The sequence below is a fragment of the Ursus arctos genome, unplaced genomic scaffold, assembly GCF_023065955.2.
Source record: "Ursus arctos isolate Adak ecotype North America unplaced genomic scaffold, UrsArc2.0 scaffold_2, whole genome shotgun sequence".
Lineage (NCBI taxonomy): Eukaryota > Metazoa > Chordata > Mammalia > Carnivora > Ursidae > Ursus > Ursus arctos.
Window position 1 is genome coordinate 82,100,864 of NW_026622874.1, and position 21,783 is coordinate 82,122,646.

General features: G+C 36.4%; 1 protein-coding gene across 1 annotated transcript in view; it reads left to right on the forward strand.

Annotated features, from left to right (window-relative positions):
• LOC113267547 (phospholipid-transporting ATPase ABCA3-like) overlaps window positions 1-21,783 on the forward strand; it is a 178,948-nt gene that overhangs the window by 42,353 nt on the left and 114,812 nt on the right. Inside the window, exons 8-11 of the mRNA XM_057314873.1 lie at window positions 225-342; window positions 3,728-3,901; window positions 10,530-10,711; window positions 14,276-14,413. Of these exons, the coding sequence (XP_057170856.1) occupies window positions 225-342; window positions 3,728-3,901; window positions 10,530-10,711; window positions 14,276-14,413 (612 nt within the window). The remainder of the gene's footprint in view (window positions 1-224; window positions 343-3,727; window positions 3,902-10,529; window positions 10,712-14,275; window positions 14,414-21,783) is intronic.

Genomic DNA, 21,783 nt, shown 5'->3' on the forward strand with positions numbered 1-21,783 from the left:
TAGATTTTATTTATTTCTGCTGTGGAAACTCAGAGGCTGCTGTATCTCTGAGAAAAACATAAACCCTTCTGTAAGAAGTAAGTTACTTAGTTAACTTTCATCCCATTGAGTTTCAGTCACTGAGCAGTGATCTAGCTCATTAGCGCTATCATTTTCTCCTTCTTATGTTTATGTGACAGTATTTATGGTGTACCTTACATGATGTCATAATTGGTTTTTTGTAGATTTTCAGTGAGCCAATCTTTCGCTTCAGTGACTGTAGTTTCATCTTTGTCTTTCTTATGTGTTATGCCATTGCTTCAATATTCTTTGCCTTTATGATTAGCACATTCTTCAATAAAGGTAAGTCTAAGACTCATTCTATAACAGATTTTTGGGGTATTTGTTTATTAAATTCCACTGTAATTAATGTACAGTGTTATATTAGTAATAATTATGTACATTACTCAGTGCACATCACAATAAGTGTGCCCTTAATCCCTTCACCTGTTTCACCCATCCCTTCAAAAGTTAAAAATAAATCTACCCTATGATTCAGTAATCACACTACTGGGTATCTATCCCAAAATACAAAAACAGTAATTCAAAGGGATACATGCACCCCTGTGTTTATAGCAGCATTCTTTACAATAGCCAAGATGTGAAAGCAGCCCATGTGTCCGTCAATTGATGAATGAATAAAGAAGATGTATACATACAATGGAATATTATTCAGCCATAAAAAATAGTGAAATCTTGCCATTTGCAACAACATGAATGGAGCTAGAGAGGCTAGAGAGTATAATGCTAAGCAAAATGAGTGAGTCAGAGAAAGACATATGCCATATGATTTCACTCACATATGAATTTAAGAAACAAAACAAATCCAGCAAAGGGAAAAAAGAGTGATAAACCAAGAAACAGACTCTTAATTATGGAGAACAGACTGATGGTTACCAAAGGGGACATGCATGGGGGATGGAGGAAATAGGGGATTGGGATTAAGGAATACATATATCATGATGGAAAAAAAAATAAAATTAAAAAATAAATTAAAAAGATAGATAAAATATAAAAATAAATAAATAAAGTGAAATATCTGCACTGTCATATTCATTATAGCATTATTCACAATAGCCAAGCCATGAAAGCAACCTAAATGTCCTTCAGTGGGTGAATGGCTAAAGAAAATGTGATATATACATTCAAAGGGATATTTTTCTGCCTTATAAACAAAGGAAATTCTGCCATTTGTAAAAACAGAGACCTAGAGGACATTATGTTGTGAAACAAGCAAGACACAGAAAAACAATACTACATGATGCCACTTATATAAGGAACCTAAACTAGTCATACTTTATAGACAGTATAGAATGATGGTTGCCAGGCAGTTGAGGGAAAGGGAAGCAGGGACATATTAGTCGAGGGGGACAGAGTTTCATTATGCAAGATGAAGAAGTATCTTAGAGATCTACTATATAATATAGTGCCTGTAGTTAACAATACTTAAAAAATTTGTTAAGAGGTACATTTTATGCTAAGTATTCATATCACCAAAAAAGTAATAATAATAATGAAGAGAGCAGAGGGGAAAAAAAGAGGACAGAGGGAAATTTGGGGAGGTGATAGATATGTTTATAGTATAGATTGTGATGTATTCACAAGTATTTACAGGTATACACCTACCTCCAAACTTATCAAGTTGTTTACATTAAGTATGTACAGTTCTTTACATGTCAGTTATACCTCAATAAAGTGATTTAAAGAAAGAAAAAGTTTATATCATTGTATTGTAATTTGATTTGAGTGTTTTTTATATTTGCCTTATTAACTTTATTTTTTGTTTCAAGATTTTATTTAAATTCTAGTTAGTTAACATATAGTGTAATTTTGGTTTCAGAAGTAGAATTTGGTGATTCATCACTTACATTTACAGCCCCTGCTCATCAAGCAAGTGCCCTCCTTAATACCCATCATCCATTTAGCCCATCCACAACCCACCTCCTTCCCTCAACCCTCAGTTTGTTCTCTATAGTTAACAGTCTTTTATGGTTTGCCTCTTCCTCTTTTTCTTTCCCCCTTCCCCTGTGTTCATCTGTTTGGTTTCTTAATTCTACATGTGAGTGAAGTCGTATGGTATTTGTCTTTCTCTGACTTCTTTCATTTAGTAGTTCCATCCATGTCATTGCATAGGGCAAGATTTCATTCTTTTTGATGGCTAAGTAATATTCCACTGTGTGTGTGTGTGTGTGTGTGTGTGTGTGTGTGTGTGTACACCACACCTTCTTTATTCATCAGTCAGTAAACATTTGGGCTCTTTCCATAGTTTGGCTATTGTTGATAATGCTGCTATGAACATTGGGGTTCATGTACCCCTCTGAATCTGTATTTTTATACCCTTTGGGTAAATACCTGGTAGTGCAATTGCTGGGTTGTAGGATAGTTCTATTTTTACCTTTTGGAGGAACCTCCACACAGTTGTCTGGAGTGGCTGCACCAGTTTTCATTCCCACCAACAGTGTAAGAGGGTTCCCCTTTCTCCATATCCTTGCCAACATCTGTTGTTTCCTGTGCTGTTAATTTTAGCCATTCAGAGAGGTGTGAGGTGGTTTCTCATCATGGTTTTGATTTGCATTTCCCTGATGCTGAGTGATGTTGAGCATCTTTTCATATGTCTCTTAGCCATCTGGATGTCTTCTTTGGAAAAATGTCTATTCATGTCTTCTGCCCATTTCTTAACTGGATTGTTTTTTGGTTGTTGAACTTGGTAAGTTCTTTATAGATTTTTAGGTACTAACCCTTTATCAGATATGTTGTTTGCAAATATCTTCTCCCATTCTGTAGGTTGCCTTTTAGTTTTGTTTCCTTCAACATGCAGAAACCTTTTATCTTGAAGTCCTAATAGTTCATTTTTGCCTTTGTTTCCCTTGTCTTTGACGAGGTGTCTAGCAAGAAGTTGCTATGGCCCAGGTCAAAGAGGTTGCTGCCTGTGTTCTCCTCTAGGATTTCAGGGGTTTCCTGTCTCACACTGAGGTCTTTCATCCATTTTGAATTTATTTTTGTATATGGTTTGAGAAAGTGGTCCAGTTTCATTCTTCTGCATGTGGCTATCCAGTTTTCCCAGCACCATTTGTTGAAGAGACTGTCTTTTTTCCATTAGATATTCTTTCTTGCTTCGTCGAAGATTAGTTGACCATGATTTGAGTGTTTTTGCTTTCTTCCTCAATGTTGATTTTATGTCGTCTCAATAATAATCTTAACAAGAATCTTTTTCTAGCCTATAGGATCCCCTACTTATGGATCTAAACATACCCAACTCTCAGTAGTTATCAGTTTATTCAACCATTCTTTATTTTGGACATGATGATTTAGATTGGAAGCATATGTTTAAAATTTCATAAAGAGTTTTTTATTCTACCCAATACTTCACACTCTGGAAACTCTGATAATTATTAATAGTTATTAATAATGATTGTGTGCATTTATAATTTCTCAAGCAGAGTTCTCATGAATAAATCTTAGTTTAAATGGCTGTAAATATCCTACACATTAACTGTTAATTCATTTATTTCACACATATTCAGGGAGACATGCTGTGTGCCAGATATTGGTGATACAAGGATGAAAAAGAAAGACAAACATTCTTCCCTCATAGAGCTTACATTCTATTCCCTGTACTGTAGTAGAAAAAGTTATTTGTTATTTTGCATATTGCTTTAGAGTGATCTTGTAATTTCCTTATTATCAGTCCGTTTGGCTGCTTCTGCTGGAAGTCTCCTGTATTTTGCCAGTTTCTTTCCATTTAATGCCATTACTCAATTCTACGGAGAACTGACCCTCACCAAGAAGGTGGCTGCCTGTCTCAGCTCAAATGTTGCATTGGCACTGGGGATTAGTCGTCTACTCAAGTTGGAGTTAAGACGTAAGTGCTTGCCCTGCAAATTTTCCCTTTGCTGTTTGATTCCTTGAAAGGTGGGTGGGACAGTGGGTAAGAAAGTAAGAAAATGTTATACAAATTATTTATCCCTAGATTTATTTATTGTAAAGACAGTTGTGTGTACTAAAAAAAAATCAGATTTTTGAAAAATTAGAAGTTCCTTATCACTCCACAATAAGCTTCCAGTTATACTCTGAAATAAAGTAGTTTTAAATCGATTCTACTGCTTGCTTTATTTACATAATAATATGTTAGACCTCTTCTCACATAGAGAAATGCTAATTTTTACACAGTTGTTTAATATTCCATTGTGAAGAGGTACTATAATTAATTTGTTCTCAAGCAATGTATATTTAACTGGTTTCCAATTTCTTGCTATTACCATAATAGTACACATATATTTGTTCAAACAGTATGCATACTAATGTAAATAATTTTTTCAATATAAAAATACTATCTTATAAGATATTCATAGGTTAATTTTGATTGCTATTACTACCGTGATAACTCAGTAAGCACAGAGTAGATACTTCTGTTGGTTTTGAGCTACGAACTTAATTTTATTTATTTTCCATATGAAAATCAAACTATTACTATCATTTATTGGATAGTTTGTTGATCTCTACTGCTTTCAAATTCCACCTTTGTTTTATGTTGTTTCCATATGTGCATATATCTGTTTCCTTCTTTTTTTAATAATAACTTTTTATTATGTTAGTCACCATACAGTATATCTTTAGTTTTTGATCTAATGTTCCATGATTCATTATTTGCGTATAACACCCAGTGCAATATTTGCCCTCCTTAATACCCATCACCGGTCTATCCCAATCCCCCCCCTCCCCTCCAAAGCTCTCAGTTTGTTTGCCAGAGTCCACAGTCTCTCATGGTTCATTTCCACTTCTGTTTACCCTCTCTTCATCTTCCCTTCCTTCTCCTACCGATCTTCCTATTTCTTATGTTCAATAAATGAGTGAAACCATATGATAATTGTATTTCCCTACTTGACTTACTTCACTTAGCATAATCTTCTCCAGTCCCGTCCATGTTGCTGCAAATGGTGGGTAATCGTTCTTTCTGATGGCTGAGTAATATTCCATCGTATATATGGACCACATCTTCTTAATCCAGTCATCTGTTAAGGGGCATCTCGGCTCCTTCCACAATTTGGCTATTGTGGACAATGCTGCTATGAACATTGGGGTGCATGTGGCCCTTCTCTTCAATACGTCTGTATCTTTGGGGTAAATACCCAGTAGTGCCATTGCCAGATCATAGGGTAGCTCCATTTTTAACTTTTTAAGGGACCTCCACGCTGATTTCCAAAGTGGCTGTACCGACTTGCATTCCCAGCAGCAATGTAGGAGGGATCCCCTTTCTCCACATCCTCTCCAGCAATTGTTGTTTCCTTGTCAATTTTGCCATTCTAACTGGTGTAAGGTGGTACCTCAATGTGGTTTTGATTTGAATTTCCCTGATGGCTAATGATTTTGAACATTTATTCATGTGTCTGGTAGCCATTTGTATGTCTTCATTGGAAAAGTGTCTGTTCATATCTTCTCTCCATTTTTTTTATTTTAATGTTTTTTTTATTATATTATGTTAGTCACCATACAGTACATCCCTGCTTTCTGATGTAAAGTTCGATGATTCATTAGTTGCATATAACACCCAGTGCACCATGCAATACATGCCCTCCTTACTACCCATCACCGGTCTATCCCATTCCCCCACCCCCCTCCCCTCTGTAGCCCTCAGTTTGTTTCTCATAGTCCATAGTCTCTCATGCTTCATTCCCCCTTCTGATTACCCCCCCTTTTTTATCCCTTTCTTCTACCGATCTTCCTAGTTCTTATGTTCCATAGATGAGAGAAATCATATGATAATTGTCTTTCTCTGCTTGACTCATTTCACTTAGCATTATCTCCTCCAGTGCCATCCATGTTGCAGCAAATGTTGAGAACTCGTTCTTTCTGATAGCTGAGTAATATTCCATTGTATATATGGACCACAGCTTCTTAATCCAGTCATCTGTTGAAGGGCATCTCGGTTCCTTCCACGATTTAGCTATTGTGGACAATGCTGCTATAAACATTGGGGTGCATACCGCCCTTCTCTTCACTACGTCTGTATCTTTGGGGTAAATACCCAGTAGTGCAATGGCTGGATCATAGGGTAGCCCAATTTTTAACTTTTTAAGGGACCTCCACACTGTTTTCCAGAGTGGCTGTACCAACTTGCAGTCCCACCAACAATGTAGGAGGGATCCCCTTTCTCCACATCCTCTCCAGCAATTATTCTTTCTTGCATTGTCAATATTTGCCATTCCAACTGGCGTAAGGTGGTATCTTAGTGTGGTTTTGATTTGAATTTCCCTGATAGCTAAGGATTTTGAACATTTTTTCGTGTTTCTGTTAGCCATTTGTATGTCCTCATTGGAAAAGTGTCTGTTCATATCTTCTGCCCATTTTATGATTTTATTTGTTTCTCGTGTATTGAGTTTGAGAAGTTCTTTGTAGATCTTGGATACCAGTCTTTTATCTGTAGCAACATTTGCAAATATATTCTCCCATTCCATGGGCTGCCTCTTAGTTTTTTTTGACTGTTTCCTTGGCTGTGCAGAAGCTTTTTATCTTGATGAAGTCCCACAAGTTCATTTTATCTTTTGTTTCTCTTGCCTTTGGAGATGTGTCATGAAAATGGTTGCTTTGGCCGATGTCGTAGAGGTTGCTGCCTATGTTCTTCTCTAGGATTTTGATAGATTCCTGTCTCACATCAAGGCCTTTCGTCCATTTGGAGATTATCTTTGTGTATGGTGTGAGAGAGTGGTCAAGTTTCATTCTTTTGCATGTAGCTGTCCAATTTTTCCAGCACCGTTTGTTGAAGAGACTTTTTCCCACCGGATGTTTTTTCCTGCTTTTTCAAAGATTAGTTGCCAAAGAGCCGAGGGTCCATTTCTGGGTTCTCGATTCTGTTCTGTTGGTCTCTGTGTCTGTTTTTGTGCCAGTACCATGCTGTCTTTGTGATCACAGATTTGTAGTACAGCTGGAAATCCAGCCATGTGATGCGCCCAGCTTTGTTTTTCCTTTTCAACAATTCCTTGGCGATTCGGGGCCTTTTCTGGTTCCATACAAAATCAATTTAAACAATTTATGGAGACCAACGAGAATGAAAACACAACAGTCCAAAACCTATGGGACACTGCAAAGGCAGTCCTAATGGGAAAATACATAGCCATCCAAGCCTCACTCAAAAGAATAGAAAAATCTAAAATGCAGTTTTTATATTCTTACCTCAAGAAGCTGGAACAGCAACAGAGGGACAGGCCTAATCCACGCACGAGAAAGCAGTTGATCAAGATTAGAGCAGGTATCAATGAATTAGAAACCAGGAGCACAGTAGAGCCGATCAACAGAACTAGAAGCTGGTTCTTTAAAAGAATAAATGAGATCGATAAGTCGCTGGCAAGACTTACTCAAAGGAATAGAGAAAGGACCCAAATTAATAAAATTATGAATGAAAAGGGAGAGGTCACAACCACACCAATGAAATTGGAAGGATCATTAGAAACTTTTATCAATAGCTTTATGCCAATAAATTAAACAACCTGGAAGAGATGGATGCCTTCCTGGAAACCTATAAACTACCAAGACTGAAACAGGAAGAAATTGATTTTTTAAACAGGCCAATTAATTATGAAGAGATTGAAGCAGTGAACAAAAACCTCCCCAAAAACAAGAGTCCAGGGCCTGACATATTCCCCAGGGAATTCTACCAAACATTCAAAGAAGAAATAATACCTATTCTCCTGAAGCTGTTTCAAAAAATAGAAACAGAAGGAAAACTACCAAACTCATTCTATGAGGCCAATATTGCCTTGATCCCCAAACCAGCCAAAGACCCCATCAAAAAGGAGAATTACAGACCGATATCCCTGACGAATATGGACGCCAAAATTATCAACAGGATCCTAGCTAATAGGATCCAAGAGTACATTAAAAGGATTATCCATCATGACCAAGTGGGATTCATCCTTGGGATGAAAGAGTGGTTCAACATTTGCAAATCAATCAGTGTGATAGATTTTATCAACAAGAAAAAAGCCAAGAATCATATGATCCTCTCAATAGATGCAGAAAAAGCATTTGACAAAATATAGCATCCTTTCCTGATTAAAACCCTTCAGAGTGTAGGGATAGAGGGTACATTCCTCAATCTCATAAAAACCATCTATGAAAAGCCTACAGCAAATATCATTCTCAATGGGGAAAAACTGGAAGCCTTTCCCTTAAGATCAGGAACACCAAGGATGCCCACTCTCGCCATTATTATTCAACATAGTACTAGAAGTCCTTGCAACAGCAATCAGACAACAAAAAGGGATCAAAGGTATCCAAATCGGCAAAGAAGAAGTCAAACTGTCTCTCTTCGCAGACGACATGATACTCTATATGGAAAACCCAAAAGAATCCACGCCCAAACTATTAGAAGTTATAGAGCAATTCAGGGGCGCCTGGGTGGCACAGCGGTTAAAACGTCTGCCTTCGGCTCAGGGCGTGATCCCGGAGTTCTGGGATCGAGCCCCACATCAGGCTCCTCCGCTATGAGCCTGCTTCTACCTCTCCCACTCCCCCTGCTTGTGTTCCCTCTCTCGCTGGCTGTCTCCATCTCTGTCGAATAAATAAATAAATACATAAAAATCTTTAAAAAAAAAAAAAAGAAGTTATAGAGCAATTCAGTACTGTGGCGGGATACAAAATCAATGCTCAGAAATCAGTTGCATTTCTATACATGAATAATGAGACTGAAGAAAGAGAAATTAGGGAATCCATTCCATTTACAATAGCACCAAAAATCATACGTTATCTCAGAATTAACTTAACCAGAGATGTGAAGGATCTATATTCTAGAAACTACAAATCACTCTTGAAAGAAAGACATTGAAGAAGACACAAAAAGATGGAAAAGTATTCCATGCTCATGGATCGGAAGAATTAACATAGTTAAAATGTCCATGCTACCCAGGCAACCTACAATTTCAATGCTATCCCGATCAAAATACCAATGACATTTTTCAAAGAACTGTAACAAACAGCCCTTAAATTTGTATGGAATCAGAAAAGGCCCCGATTTGCTCATAGCTTTATAACAAGTCTTAATATGTTACTCTTATCCCCACACCTTGTTCTTTATTCTTGTCACTTTGCTTTCCACTTGAACTTTACGATCACTTTATCAAAATCTCTGAAAAATCTTACTGGGATTTAGTAGAAATTTCATTACATTTATTCATTAATGAAGATGATTGTGGACTTAATTTTTTCCCCTGTGAACAAAAGCCTACACCCAGTGAATAGCCAGTTAGAAGAATATACATATGATTTCTGTATGGATACTTGCATTTTTCTTTCTTTAGGCATGGAACATTAAAATTTCACTGGAAATTTTATATAGATGTGGGATTTTCATTGGGTTAGTCTGCAACAGGATGTATACTTTTTGGTTTTCTAATTGAATTATGTTTTATTGGGTTATTTATTTATTGTTTTCTATATTATTTTCTCTTTCATGAACTCCTATTGTATTCTGGGTGGGAGGTTTTTCAATGTACAGCAGACTTCCTAAAATTTTCATTCTACCATTTTTGTTGTTTTTTTCTTATTTGTTGTTCACTGCCTCTCAAAATGGCTTTCATTTTGATAATTTTTAATTCTACTAAATACTTTTGCTTAAACTATTACCTTTTTATAGCTTTTTCAAAAACAAGTGCTGATGAATACTCTCATGGTGCTGATCTATAGGAAAAGGAGGCTGAAGCTGAAGAAAGGACAAGTTTCATTGTCCATATTCATGAAATGTCTTTGAATTAGGAGTTCACTGCAAGCCCCCATGCTTTTTCAGTTGTGCTACACTGTGTCGAGAAATAGAAGAACTAGAACAAAGGATAACTTTTTTTTGGATGACTTTTTCCCTTCTATCAGAACTTTATTTATTTATTTACTTTTTTACTTATTAATTTGAGAGAGAGTGTGTGTGTCCATGTGTGTGAGCAGGGGAGGAAGAGCAGAGGGAGAGAGAGCATTTCAAGCAGGCTTTACACCCAGCATGGAGCCCACTGTGGGGCTCAATCTCATATGACCCTGAGATCATGACCTGAGCCAAAATCAGGAGTTGGACACTTAACCAACTGAGCCACGGAGGTGCCCCAGAACTATATTTAACCAAAACCTCTTTTTCTTCTGCTTTGTAGTCAGCATCCATCTCTAGTCAATATTTTTCCAGATTTGTATACCCTGATGGTAGTTTAAATGTGAATTTAGTATGAAGGGATAGAAAAATAGGATCTAATAGGCTTGCTTTTTTCTTGCCTTTTTTATTATTATTTTTGTTTCATTCATTGACCTTGTCTCAGTCATTCCTATTTATTTTTGTAGATTCTGAAGGGAGGTCAGAAGAACCCAGTATTACTACATATTCCATCATTTTCTTAGATGACTTAAATAATAAGGGTATTAACATATAGATAATTCACAGTGACAGGATTTAGAGTATCAACCCTTTTTCTTTGCTGTTTCACAGAGCTGTCATCTATGGTATCTCCTTTTTATTTCAGAAATTGGTATTAGATGGGATAACATTTGGACACCAGTCAACCTTGAGGATAATCTCATGTTTGGCCATATTTTGTTAATGCTTTTACTTGATGCTTTCTTGTATGGCCTTGTGACCTGGTATATAGAAACTGTCTTTCCAGGACAGTATGGCGTGCCCCAACCATGGTACTTTTTTCTTATGGTGAGTACTAATGCTGTTGTTATTGCAAAAGCCATAGTCCTTATGCATTTATTTCATATAATATTTATAGTCAAATCAAAAGGTCAAATGCAGAATCATTTTCCTGTGCATACCAGCCATATGAAAATGCTAGCCATTTCTTGATCTCTTAAAGCCTTCCACATATGCAAATGCACAATATCTGTGGATAAGACACTGAATCCCCATACATTTAAAAACACTTGAGTAATAGAAATCTTCTTCAGCCACATGGTACATAGTGGATTAGACTGGAGGATAAAGAAACCTGAAAGTCTGCAGAAGTTGTTCCCAGCTAAATAATACGTGATGATTTCTTAGATCCTAGTGAGTAGAGGATTGGGTATTTCCCATATCTCTGTTCTTACCACCTGTTTACTTTCAAGGATTAGACCAGTTTACTTAGAGTGGAAGAGCTGCTGCATCTTGCCCTCCATACTATTACTGAATAATATATAGTACAAAGAATGCATTCTGACTGAGTGTGATAAAATGCATTGGCTATGACTTCATTGTTGAGTAATTCAGTTTTGACCCTACTTCCTGAACAGTAACATTTCAAAATGATTTTTGCTTCTAATTCCTGGAGATATAAATCATACATAATTTATTACAAAGTTCAATCCCTTAAAGTATGCAATAGCCACAGAGTAAACCAAGCCAAAGTGTTTTCAAGTTCTTATAGTACTTCATTTTTCACATTAAAATTTTTAATTCTGATGAAATTCGTATTTTAAAATTAACCATTTTGAAGTGGAAAAATACCAGTGGAATTTAGTGCCTTTACGATGTACTTGCATATGTCTAGTTCCAAAATATTTATTACCCAAAAATAAAACCTTCTATCCATTAAGAAGTCACATCCCATTTTTCCATATCCCAAACTCCTAGCAACCACAAATCCGCTTTCTTTTTCTATGACTTACTATCCTGGATGTTTCATATAAATAGAATCATATAATAGGTGACTATTTGGCTTCTTTCACTTAACATAATGTTTTTGAAGTCTATCCATTAATATGTATCAGCACTTCATTCTTTTTTATTACTGAATAATATTCCATTGTTTGTATATAGGACAATTCCTTTATCAACCTGTAGAAATGTAGGGCATCTTTTGGCTGTTCGAATAGTGCTGCTACGAATATTTGTCTATTAAGTATTTGCTTGAGTGCCTGTTTCAGTTCTTTTGGGAATATACCTAGGAGTAGAACTGCTAGTACTTAGGATAATTCTGTTTCTTGTTTTTAGGAACCACTAAACTGTTTTCTGCAGTGGCTGCACCGTTTATACATTCCCACAAGCAATGTACCAGGGTTCTAATTTCTCCACAGCTTCAAAACCCTTGTTATTCTTTTCCCTTTATTGTAGCCATCCTCGTGGGTATAAAGTGTTCTCATGGTTTTGATATGCATTTCCCTAATGACTAATCATGTTGAGATATTTTCATGGGCTTGCTTCTTGGTCATAGGGTATGTTACTTATAGAAATGTCTATTCAAGTTCTGTGACTTTTTTAACTGGGTTGTCTTTTTATATATTCTTGACAGTAGAACCTTACCAGATACATGATTTGCAAATATTTTATTCCATTCTCTAGGTTATCTTTTCATTCTCTTCATAATACTCTTTCATGCACAATAATTTTTAACTTTGATTAAAACCAATTAAAAAAAATTTTGTTGGTTGTGAATTTTGTGTCATATCTAAGAAGTTAATTGTGAGATCCAGAGTCATCAAAATTTACCCCTGTGTTTTCTTCTAAGAATTTGATGGTTTAAAAGGAATTTGATGATTTTATCTGTTAAATTTAGATAACTAATCAATTTTGAGTTGATTTTTATATAGTATAAGGGGGAGATTCAACTTCATTCTTTTGGATGTGTTAATCCTTTTGTCCCAATACCACTCTTTGAAAAGACTATTCTTTCCCCATTGAATGGTCTTAGCACCTTTGTTGAAAATCAGTTGGTCATAAATGTATGGTTTCATTTTTGGATCCTCAATTTTATTCCATTGGCCTATATGTCTATTCTTATGTCGGTACCACACTGTTTGATTACTATAGTTTCATAGTAAGTTTTGAAATCTGAAAGTGTGGGTCATCCAGCTTTTTCTCTTCTTTTTCAAGATTGTTTTGGCTACTAGGGGGTCCTGGAAGTTCCATAAGAACTTGAGAATCAGCTTTTCTATATCTGTAAAAGTAACCATTAGAATATTTATGGAAATTACAATGAATCTGTTGATTGCTTTAAGTAGTATTGCCGTTATTAAAAATATTGTCTTTCACAGGGTTTGGAATTTATTTGGAAGGGTCAGAGAAAGGCAAAATGAGACAGGAAACAAAAGCAGCCAGAAAAGATCATGTCAACACTGTGGACCCCTGGAGCCCAGTGATGCAGGGAACTCTGAGAATCAGTGCAGAGCACACAGTGATGATCTCAGAATCATCCCCCCCACCCAAAAAAATTGTCTTTCAGTCCATAAACTTTCTTTTTCTTTTTTAACTTTCTATTTATATAGTCTTCTTTAAATTCTTTCATTGAGGTTTTATAGTTTCAGTGTGTGAGTCATTCACCTCTCTGGTTAACTTTGTTCCTAAGTATATTATTCTTTTGGACGCTCTTGTAAATAGAACTGTTAGAATAGAATTTTCTTTTTGTATTGTTCATAGCTGGTATGTACAAACACAACTGATGTATACACGTTGTATGCATCTTTGCTGGATTTGTTTATTAGATCTAGTAGTATATGTAGGGGAGGGGTCTCGGGGCACTTCAATATGTAGAATCATGTTGTCTTCAAATATAGATAGTTTTACTTCTTTCTTTCCAGTTTGGATATCTTTTATTTCTGTGAATAGCAAGAATGAAAGCAGGTATCCTTGTCTTATTCCTGATTTTAGAGGGAAAGCTTAAGTCTTTCACTATTGAGTATGATGTTAGCTGTGGGTTTTTTCATAAATTCCCTAATGAATTTCAAGAAACTGTCCCTAGTTTTCCAAGTGTTTTTATCATGAAACACTTTGTCAGAGGTTTTATTTGCATCAGTTGAAATGATCATGCCCCATTTGTCCTATTAATGTGATATCTTTCATTGATTGGTTTTTGTATGTTAAACTATCCTGCATTCCTAGGATAAATCCCACTTTGCCATGATGAATATTCTTTTTGATATGCTATTAGATTTAGCTTACAAGTATTTTTGAAGATTTTAAAATCTATATTAGTAAGGGATATTGGTCTGTAGTTTATTTTCCTTGTGATGTCTTTGTCTGACGTTGGCATTTGTCTTTCAAGTAATGCTGAGCTCATAGAATGAGTTAGAAAGTATTCTTTTCTCTTAACACTTTTTGGAAGGCTTAGAGAACAGTTTTTTAAATTCTTGTTTAAATGTTTGATACCAGTGAAGACATCTGGTCCTGGACTTCTTTGTAGACAGGTTTTGATTACTAAGTCAGTCAGTTTATTCATTATAGATCTGTTCAGATGGAATGCCTTATTTCTGAAAGCTCATCTTGGTAATTACATTTTGGCTTTCTTTGTAGCACTCATACTGGTTTGGTGAACCAAAAATCAGAAGGAAAAAAGAAGAAATGAAAAGCTGTGGGGAAACCCCAAACAAGTATTTTGAGGCTGAACCTGCTAATTTGGTGGCAGGTATCCAGATCAAACATTTGTACAAGGTATTTGTTTCAAAGGTCTCTTTTTCCTGCAAAGACTGAAAGCCATATACTATACCCTGGATTTGTAACTGGCCATTTCTAGAAAACAAATAAGATGTTTAATAATGAATGGGTCATAATCAGTATAATTCTAATTTAAGAGACATTCATAGAACATATAGATATATCTTTACAATATAGGATTTACTTCACTCATTATGCTTCTAATCTCCTCTGGTAGGCTTGGCAACAAGTGATATTTGAATTTTGTAATAAATTCTGTGAAGAAAATAAACTTGATACAGTAGTAACATCTGAGTGTAAGTGGAGAGGATGACACTAAATGTAGCTAAAGGGAAATATCTCTGAGGAGATGACCTTTGAGTTGAGATTTGAAGAATGAATAGAGCTAATTCTTTGAAAAGCTAAGTAAGAGAAGAATACCCACAGGAGGCAAATAGCAAATTCAACAAACCTGAGGTGAGAAAGATCTTCATGTGTTTGAGGAACAAAAAGAAGACCAGTATATTTGAAGGCAAAAGAATGATAGTAAATGGCTTCTTTGGGAAGCCATTGATTGATTCAAAGCACTAGAGAATATGACATATGTGTTTTAAAGAACATTTTGGCTACAGTATGGAAAACAGGATGTTGAAAGGTGGGGAGTTGAGAAGGAGAAGAGTGGGGAAAAGAAGACCGGATGGCGCTTTTTATAAGAAATAAGAATTGTATAAGGGTTGTGGAAGTATATATAAAGAGAAATGGACAGATCCAAGAGATTTCTAACAGAACTGAGAATATTGGGGGATGGGTGGACATTGAAGGAAGAGGAGTAAACTAGAATAATTCCTAGAATGACAAACTAGACTGAGATGTTAAAAACAGCAAGTCTGTTATTTACCAAGTTGTAGTAGATTTTCTTTTTTTTTTTTAATGTTTTTTTATTATGTTAGTCACCATACAGTACATCCCTGGTTTCTGATGCAAGGTTCGATGATTCATTAGTTGCGTGTAACACCCAGTGCACCATGCAATACGTGCCCTCCTTACTACCCATCACCAGCCCATTCCCCCACCCCCCTCCCCTCTGAAGCCCTCAGTTTGTTTCTCATAGTCCATAGTCTCTCATGCTTCATTCCCCCTTCTGATTACCGCCCCTTTCTTTATCCCTTTCTTCTACCGATCTTCCTAGTTCTTATGTTCCATAGATGAGAGAAATCATATGATAATTGTCTTTCTCTGCTTCACTTATTTCACTTAGCATTATCTCCTCCAGTGCCGTCCATGTTGCAGCAAATGTTGAGAACTCGTTCTATCTGATAGCTGAGTAATATTCCATTGTATATATGGACCACAGCTTCTTAATCCAGTCATCTGTTGAAGGGCATCTCAGTTCCTTCCACGATTTGGCTATTGTGGACAATGCTGCTCTGAACATTGGGGTGCATATGGCCCTTCTCTTCATTACGTCTGTATCTTTGGGGTAAATACCCAGTAGTGCAATGGCTAGGTCATAGGGTAGCTCCATTTTTAACTTTTTAAGGGACCTCCACACTGTTTTCCAGAGTGGCTGTACCAACTTGCATTCCCACCAACAATGTAGGAGGGATCCCCTTTCTCCACATCCTCTCCAGCAATTGTTGTTTCTTGCCTTGTCTATTTTTGCCATTCTAACTGGCGTAAGGTGGTATCTTAGTGTGGTTTTGATTTGAATTTCCCTGATGGCTAAGGATTTTGAACATTTTTTCGTGTGTCTGTTAGCCATTTGTATGTCCTCATTGGAAAAGTGTCTGTTCATATCTTCTGCCCATTTTATGATTTGTTTGTTTGTTTCTCACATATTGAGTTTGAGAAGTTCTTTGTAGATCTTGGATACCAGTCTTTTATCTGTCGCATCATTTGCAAATATATTCTCCCATTCCGTGGGCTGCCTCTTAGTTTTTTTGACTGTTTCCTTGGCCGTGCAGAAGCTTTTTATCTTGATGAAGTCCCACAAGTTCATTTTATCTTTTGTTTCTCTTGCCTTTGGAGATGTGTCATGAAAAAGGTTGCTTTGGCCGATGTCGTAGAGGTTGCTGCCTATGTTCTTCTCTAGGATTTTGATGGATTCCTGTCTCACATTGAGGTCTTTCATCCATTTGGAGTTTATCTTTGTGTATGGTGTGAGAGAGTGGTCAAGTTTCATTCTTTTGCATGTAGCTGTCCAGTTTTCCGAGCACCATTTATTGAAGAGACTGTCTTTTTTTCCGCCTGGTGTTTTTTCCTGCTTTGTCAAAGATTAGTTGCCCAATGAGCCTAGGGTCTATTTCTGGGTTCTCTATTCTGTTCCATTGGTCTACGTGTCTGTTTTTGTGCCAATACCATGAATTTCTTAAATAAATGTTTCTTCATTTTCTGTATTCCCTTAGGACAATTCCTGAAGATTATACCTGATTTTTGTTGTTTTGTTTTTTTAATTTTCACAGCTTTTCTTGCAGTGGATCTGAGGACCCACTTTTCATGCTGATTTCCCAGAAGTGAAACTCTGTATCATCCATTTTTATGGGATGACTTTTCTTAATTTTGGTTTAGAATCTTTTTACTTTGTTTAATGATGGATATTTGTCTGTTGCTTTCATTTCTTTGTAAGGCATTTTTCAAGTTTCAGTATCAGGATAATGCTAGCCTCATAGAGTGAGTTGGAAAAATATTTCCTCTTTACTTTCCCAGAAGAGCTTTTGTACAACTTGTATTACTTAGTTTGCAATTACTTGGGAATTTTCCAGAGATCTTTTTGCTACTAATTTCTAATTTAATTCTGATTCTGGTAAGAGAATTTACTTTGTATGACACAAATCCTTTTAAATTTATTGATTCTTGTTTTATGACTCAGACAGTCATCTGTCTAAATACATGTTATATGCATACTGGAAAATGATGTGTGATCTGCTGTTGGTTCTTGGGGTGATACATAAATGTTAATTAAGTTAGTTGGTAGTTTAATAAGTATTCTATATCCTTAGTGATTCTACATGTTCTAACAGTTATTGAGAGAAAAATATTGAAGTCTTTTAAAATAACTGTATTTTTTCTATTTTTGTCTGTAGTCCTTTGGCCTCATATTTTGTTTGTTTGTTTGTTTGTTTTTAAATAATATTTTTTAAATTATGTTATGTTAGTCACCATACAGTACATCCCTAGTTTTTTTTTTTTTAAAGATTTTATTTATTTATTCGACAGAGATAGAGACAGCCAGCGAGAGAGGGAGCACAAGCAGGGGGAGTGGGAGAGGAAGAAGCAGGCTCATAGTGGAGGAGCCTGATGTGGGGCTCGATCCCATAACGCAGGGATCACGCCCTGAGCCGAAGGCAAACGCTCAACCGCTGTGCCACCCAGGCGCCCCGGTACATCCCTAGTTTTTGATGTAAAGTTCCATGATTCATTACTTGCGTATAACACCCAGGGCACCATGCAATACATGCCCTCCTTAATATCAATTTAGCTATCAGTTTGTTATTTATCAATAACAATTTAGCTATTGTGGACAATGCTGCTATGAACATTGGGGTGCATATGGCCCTTCTCTTCACTACGTCTGTGGCCTCATATTTTTGAATCTGTTATTAGGTGCATAAACCTTTAGGAGAATTATGTCTTCTTGAAGTTGATCCCTTTATCATTATAAAATGGCACACTTTCTCCTTGGCAATATTCTTCTCTTATGTACTTTGACTAATGTTACTATGGCCACACCACTTATTTTTTTCTTGTTACTGAATTCTATTTTATTGTAATAACACTAAGACTTACAAGATATCAGTTTTATTCCAATGCTAACACTAAATTCAGACATTTTTCTGGATGTTTCCATAGTTTATCATATTTCAAAAGCAGTATCAACTAGGCAATATCCATATGTTTTTTAAACTGCTGTATTAAAGTTTAATTAACATACAAAATGCTGAGTTCCAGTCCACGATGGTGATGTAGGAAGACCCCAAACTCATCTTCTCCACAAACAACAAATCCATACCTATTTATAGATCATTTCCTCCTGAAGAACTGAGGGCTGACTGAACAGCTTCTGCAAACAAGAGGGAGAACACATAGAGAACGATGAGCAAAATAAAGACCATTCCTTTAAGTTTAGGAGAAGAAGCTGAGATAAAAATGTAAAAAAGGAGCCACTCAGAGTTGGAGACTACAATAACTGAAATGAAAACTACGTTAGAGAGAATCAACAGTAGATTAACACATGCAGAAGAATGGATCAGTGATTGGGAAGACAGGGTATTGTAAAGCACCCAAGCTAAACAGCAAAAAGAATTTTTTTTAAATGAAGATAAGTTAAGGTATCTCTTGGACAATATCAAATGAACAAACATTCAATATTACAGGCATCCCAGAAGGAGAAGAGAGAAACAGAGAGGCAGAAAATTTATTTGAAGAAATAATAACTGAAAACTTTCCTAACCAGGGGAAGAAAACATACATCCAAGTTCAGGAAACTGAGAATTCCAAACAAGATGAACTCAAGGTCCACACCATGATACACAATAATTAGAATATCAGAGATTACACAGTTCCAAACTTCAGGCTATATTACAAAGCTGTAGTGATCAAAACAGCATGGTACTGGCACAGAAATGGACACGTGGATCAATAGAACAGAATAGAAAACCCAGAAATGAACCCACAACTCTATGGTCAGTTAATCTTTAACAAAGCAGGAAAAAACAGTCTCTTCAACAAATGGTGTTGGGAAAACTGGTCAGCTATATGCAAAAGAATGAACTTGACCACTATCTTACACCATACACAAAAATAAACTCAAAATTCATTAGAGACTTAAATTTAAGACAGGAAACCATAAAAATCCTAGAAAAGGGGCATCGGGGTAGCTCAGTCAGTTAAGTGTCTGACTCTTGGTTTCAGGTCAGGTCATGATCTCAGAATTGTGAAATTGAGCCCCTCATCAGGTTCCACCCATGAAGCCCGCGGAAGATTCTCTCTCTCCCTCTGTGTCTTTCCCTCCCCCACCCAGCTCATGTGCTGTGCTCTCTCTCAAAAAAAAATTCCCAGAAGAGACCACTGACATCAGCTGTAGCAACATCTTTCCTGAGGCATTGTTCTTTTATTTATTTTTTAACTTTTTTTCTTTAACTTACTTGTTTTTTATTGTTTCTATGCTTATACCTTTAACTCCTTTTTTCTCTTGCAGCATCTAACCTGCATATGTAAATTCATCAAGTATATTTTCATTTTAGAAATTACAATTTTTATCACTTCAAGTTCTGTTTCTTTTTAGTTATCTTTTTTCTTTTTAATTTTTAATTCAGTTAGCCAACATATAATATATCAATAGTTTTTGATGTAACTTTCAGTAATTCATTAGTTGCATATGACACCCAGTGCTCATCACTTCATGTGCCCTCCTTACTGTCCTTCAACCAGTTACCCCATCCCCCCACCCACCTCCCTTTCCGCAACCCTCAGTTTGTTTCCCGGAGTCAAGAGTCTCATATGGTTTGTCTCCCTCTCTGATTTCTTCCCATTCATTTTCTCCCTGTCCCTATGATACCCTGTGCTATTCCTTATATTCTGCATATGAGTGAAACTGTATGGTATTGTCTTTCTCTGACTGACTTTATTTCACTTAGCATAATACCCTCCAGTTCCATCCATGTCAATGTAAATGGTAAATATTCATCCTTTCTGATGGCTGAGTAATACTCCATTCTATATATGAACCACATCTTCTTTATCCATTCATCCGTTGCAGGACATCTTGGCTCTTTTCACAGTTTGGCCATTGTGGACATTGGGGTGCATGTGCCCCTTCTTTTCACTACATCTGTATCTTTGGGGTAAATACCTAGTAATGCAATTGCTGGGTCATAGGGTAGCTCTATTTTTAAGGTCCTGAGGAACCTCCATACTGTTTTCCAGAATGGCTATACCAGCTTGCATTCCCACCAACAGTGTAAAAGGGTTCCCCTTTCTCCACATCCGGACCAACATTTGCTGTTCCCTATGTTGTTAATTTTAGCCATTCTAACTGGTGTAAGGTGGTACATCATTGTGGTTTTGATTTGTATTTCCCAGATGGGAAGTGATGTGGAGGATTTTTTCATGTGTCTGTTGGCCATTTGTACATCTTCTTTGGAGAAGTGTCTGTTCATATCTTCTGCCCATTTCTTGACTGGATTATTTGTTTTTGTTGTTGTTGTTGTTGTTGTTGTTGTTGTTGTTGTTGTTTGGATATTGAGTTTGAGAAGTTCTTTATAGATCTTGGATACCAGCCTTTATCTGTACTGTCATTTGCAAATATCTTCTCGCATTCTGTAGGTTACCTTTTAGTTTCGTTGACTGTGTCCTTTGTCATGCAGAAGCTTTTTTGTCTTGATGAGGTCGAAATAGTTCATTTTTGCTTTTCTTTCCCTTGCCTTTAGAGATGTGTATTGCAAGAAGTTGCTGTGGCTGAGGTCGAAGAGGTGGCTGCCTGTGTTCTCTTCTAGGATTTTGATGGATTCCTGTCTGACATTGAGGCCTTTCTTCCATTTTGAGTTTATCTTTGTTTATGGTGTAAGAAAGTGGTCCAGTTTCATTCTTCTGTATATAGATGGCCAATTTCCCAGCACTTTTTATTGAAGAGACTGGCTTTTTCCATTGGATATTCTTTCTTGCTTTGTCAAAGATTGGTTGACCATAGAGTTGAGGGTCCGTTTTTGGGCTCTCTGTTCTGTTCCACTGATCTATGTGTCTGTTTTTGTGCCAGTACCATGCTGTCTTGATGATCACATCTTTGTAATATAGCATGAAGTCAGCATTGTGATGCCCCAGCTTTGGTTTACCTTTTCAACATTCCCTTGGCTATTCAGGGTCTTTTCTGGTTCCACACAAATTTTGGATTGATTGTTCCAGCTCTGTGAAAAATGTCAATGGTATTTTGGTAGGGATTTCATTGAATGTATAGATTGCTCTGGGCAGCACAGACATTTTCACAATGTTTATTCTTCCAATCCATGAGCATGAAATGTTTTTCCATCTTTTTGTGTCTTCCTCCATTTCTTTCATAAGTGTTCTGTAGTTTCTAGAGTATAGGTCCTTTGCCTCTTTGGTTAGGTGTATTCCTAGGTATCTTATGGGTTTGGGTGCAATTGTAAATGGGATCGATTCCTTCATTTCTCTTTCTTCAGTCACATTGTTAGGGTATAGAAATGCAACTGATTTCTGTGCATTGATTTTATATCCTGCCACATTGCTGAATTGCTATATAAGTTCTAATAACTTGGGGGTGGAATCTTTTGGGTTTTCCACATGGAATATCATGTCATCTGCAAAGAGGGAGAGTTTGACTTTTTCTTTGCTAGTCTGAATGCCTTTTGTTTCCTTTTGTTGTCTGATTGCTG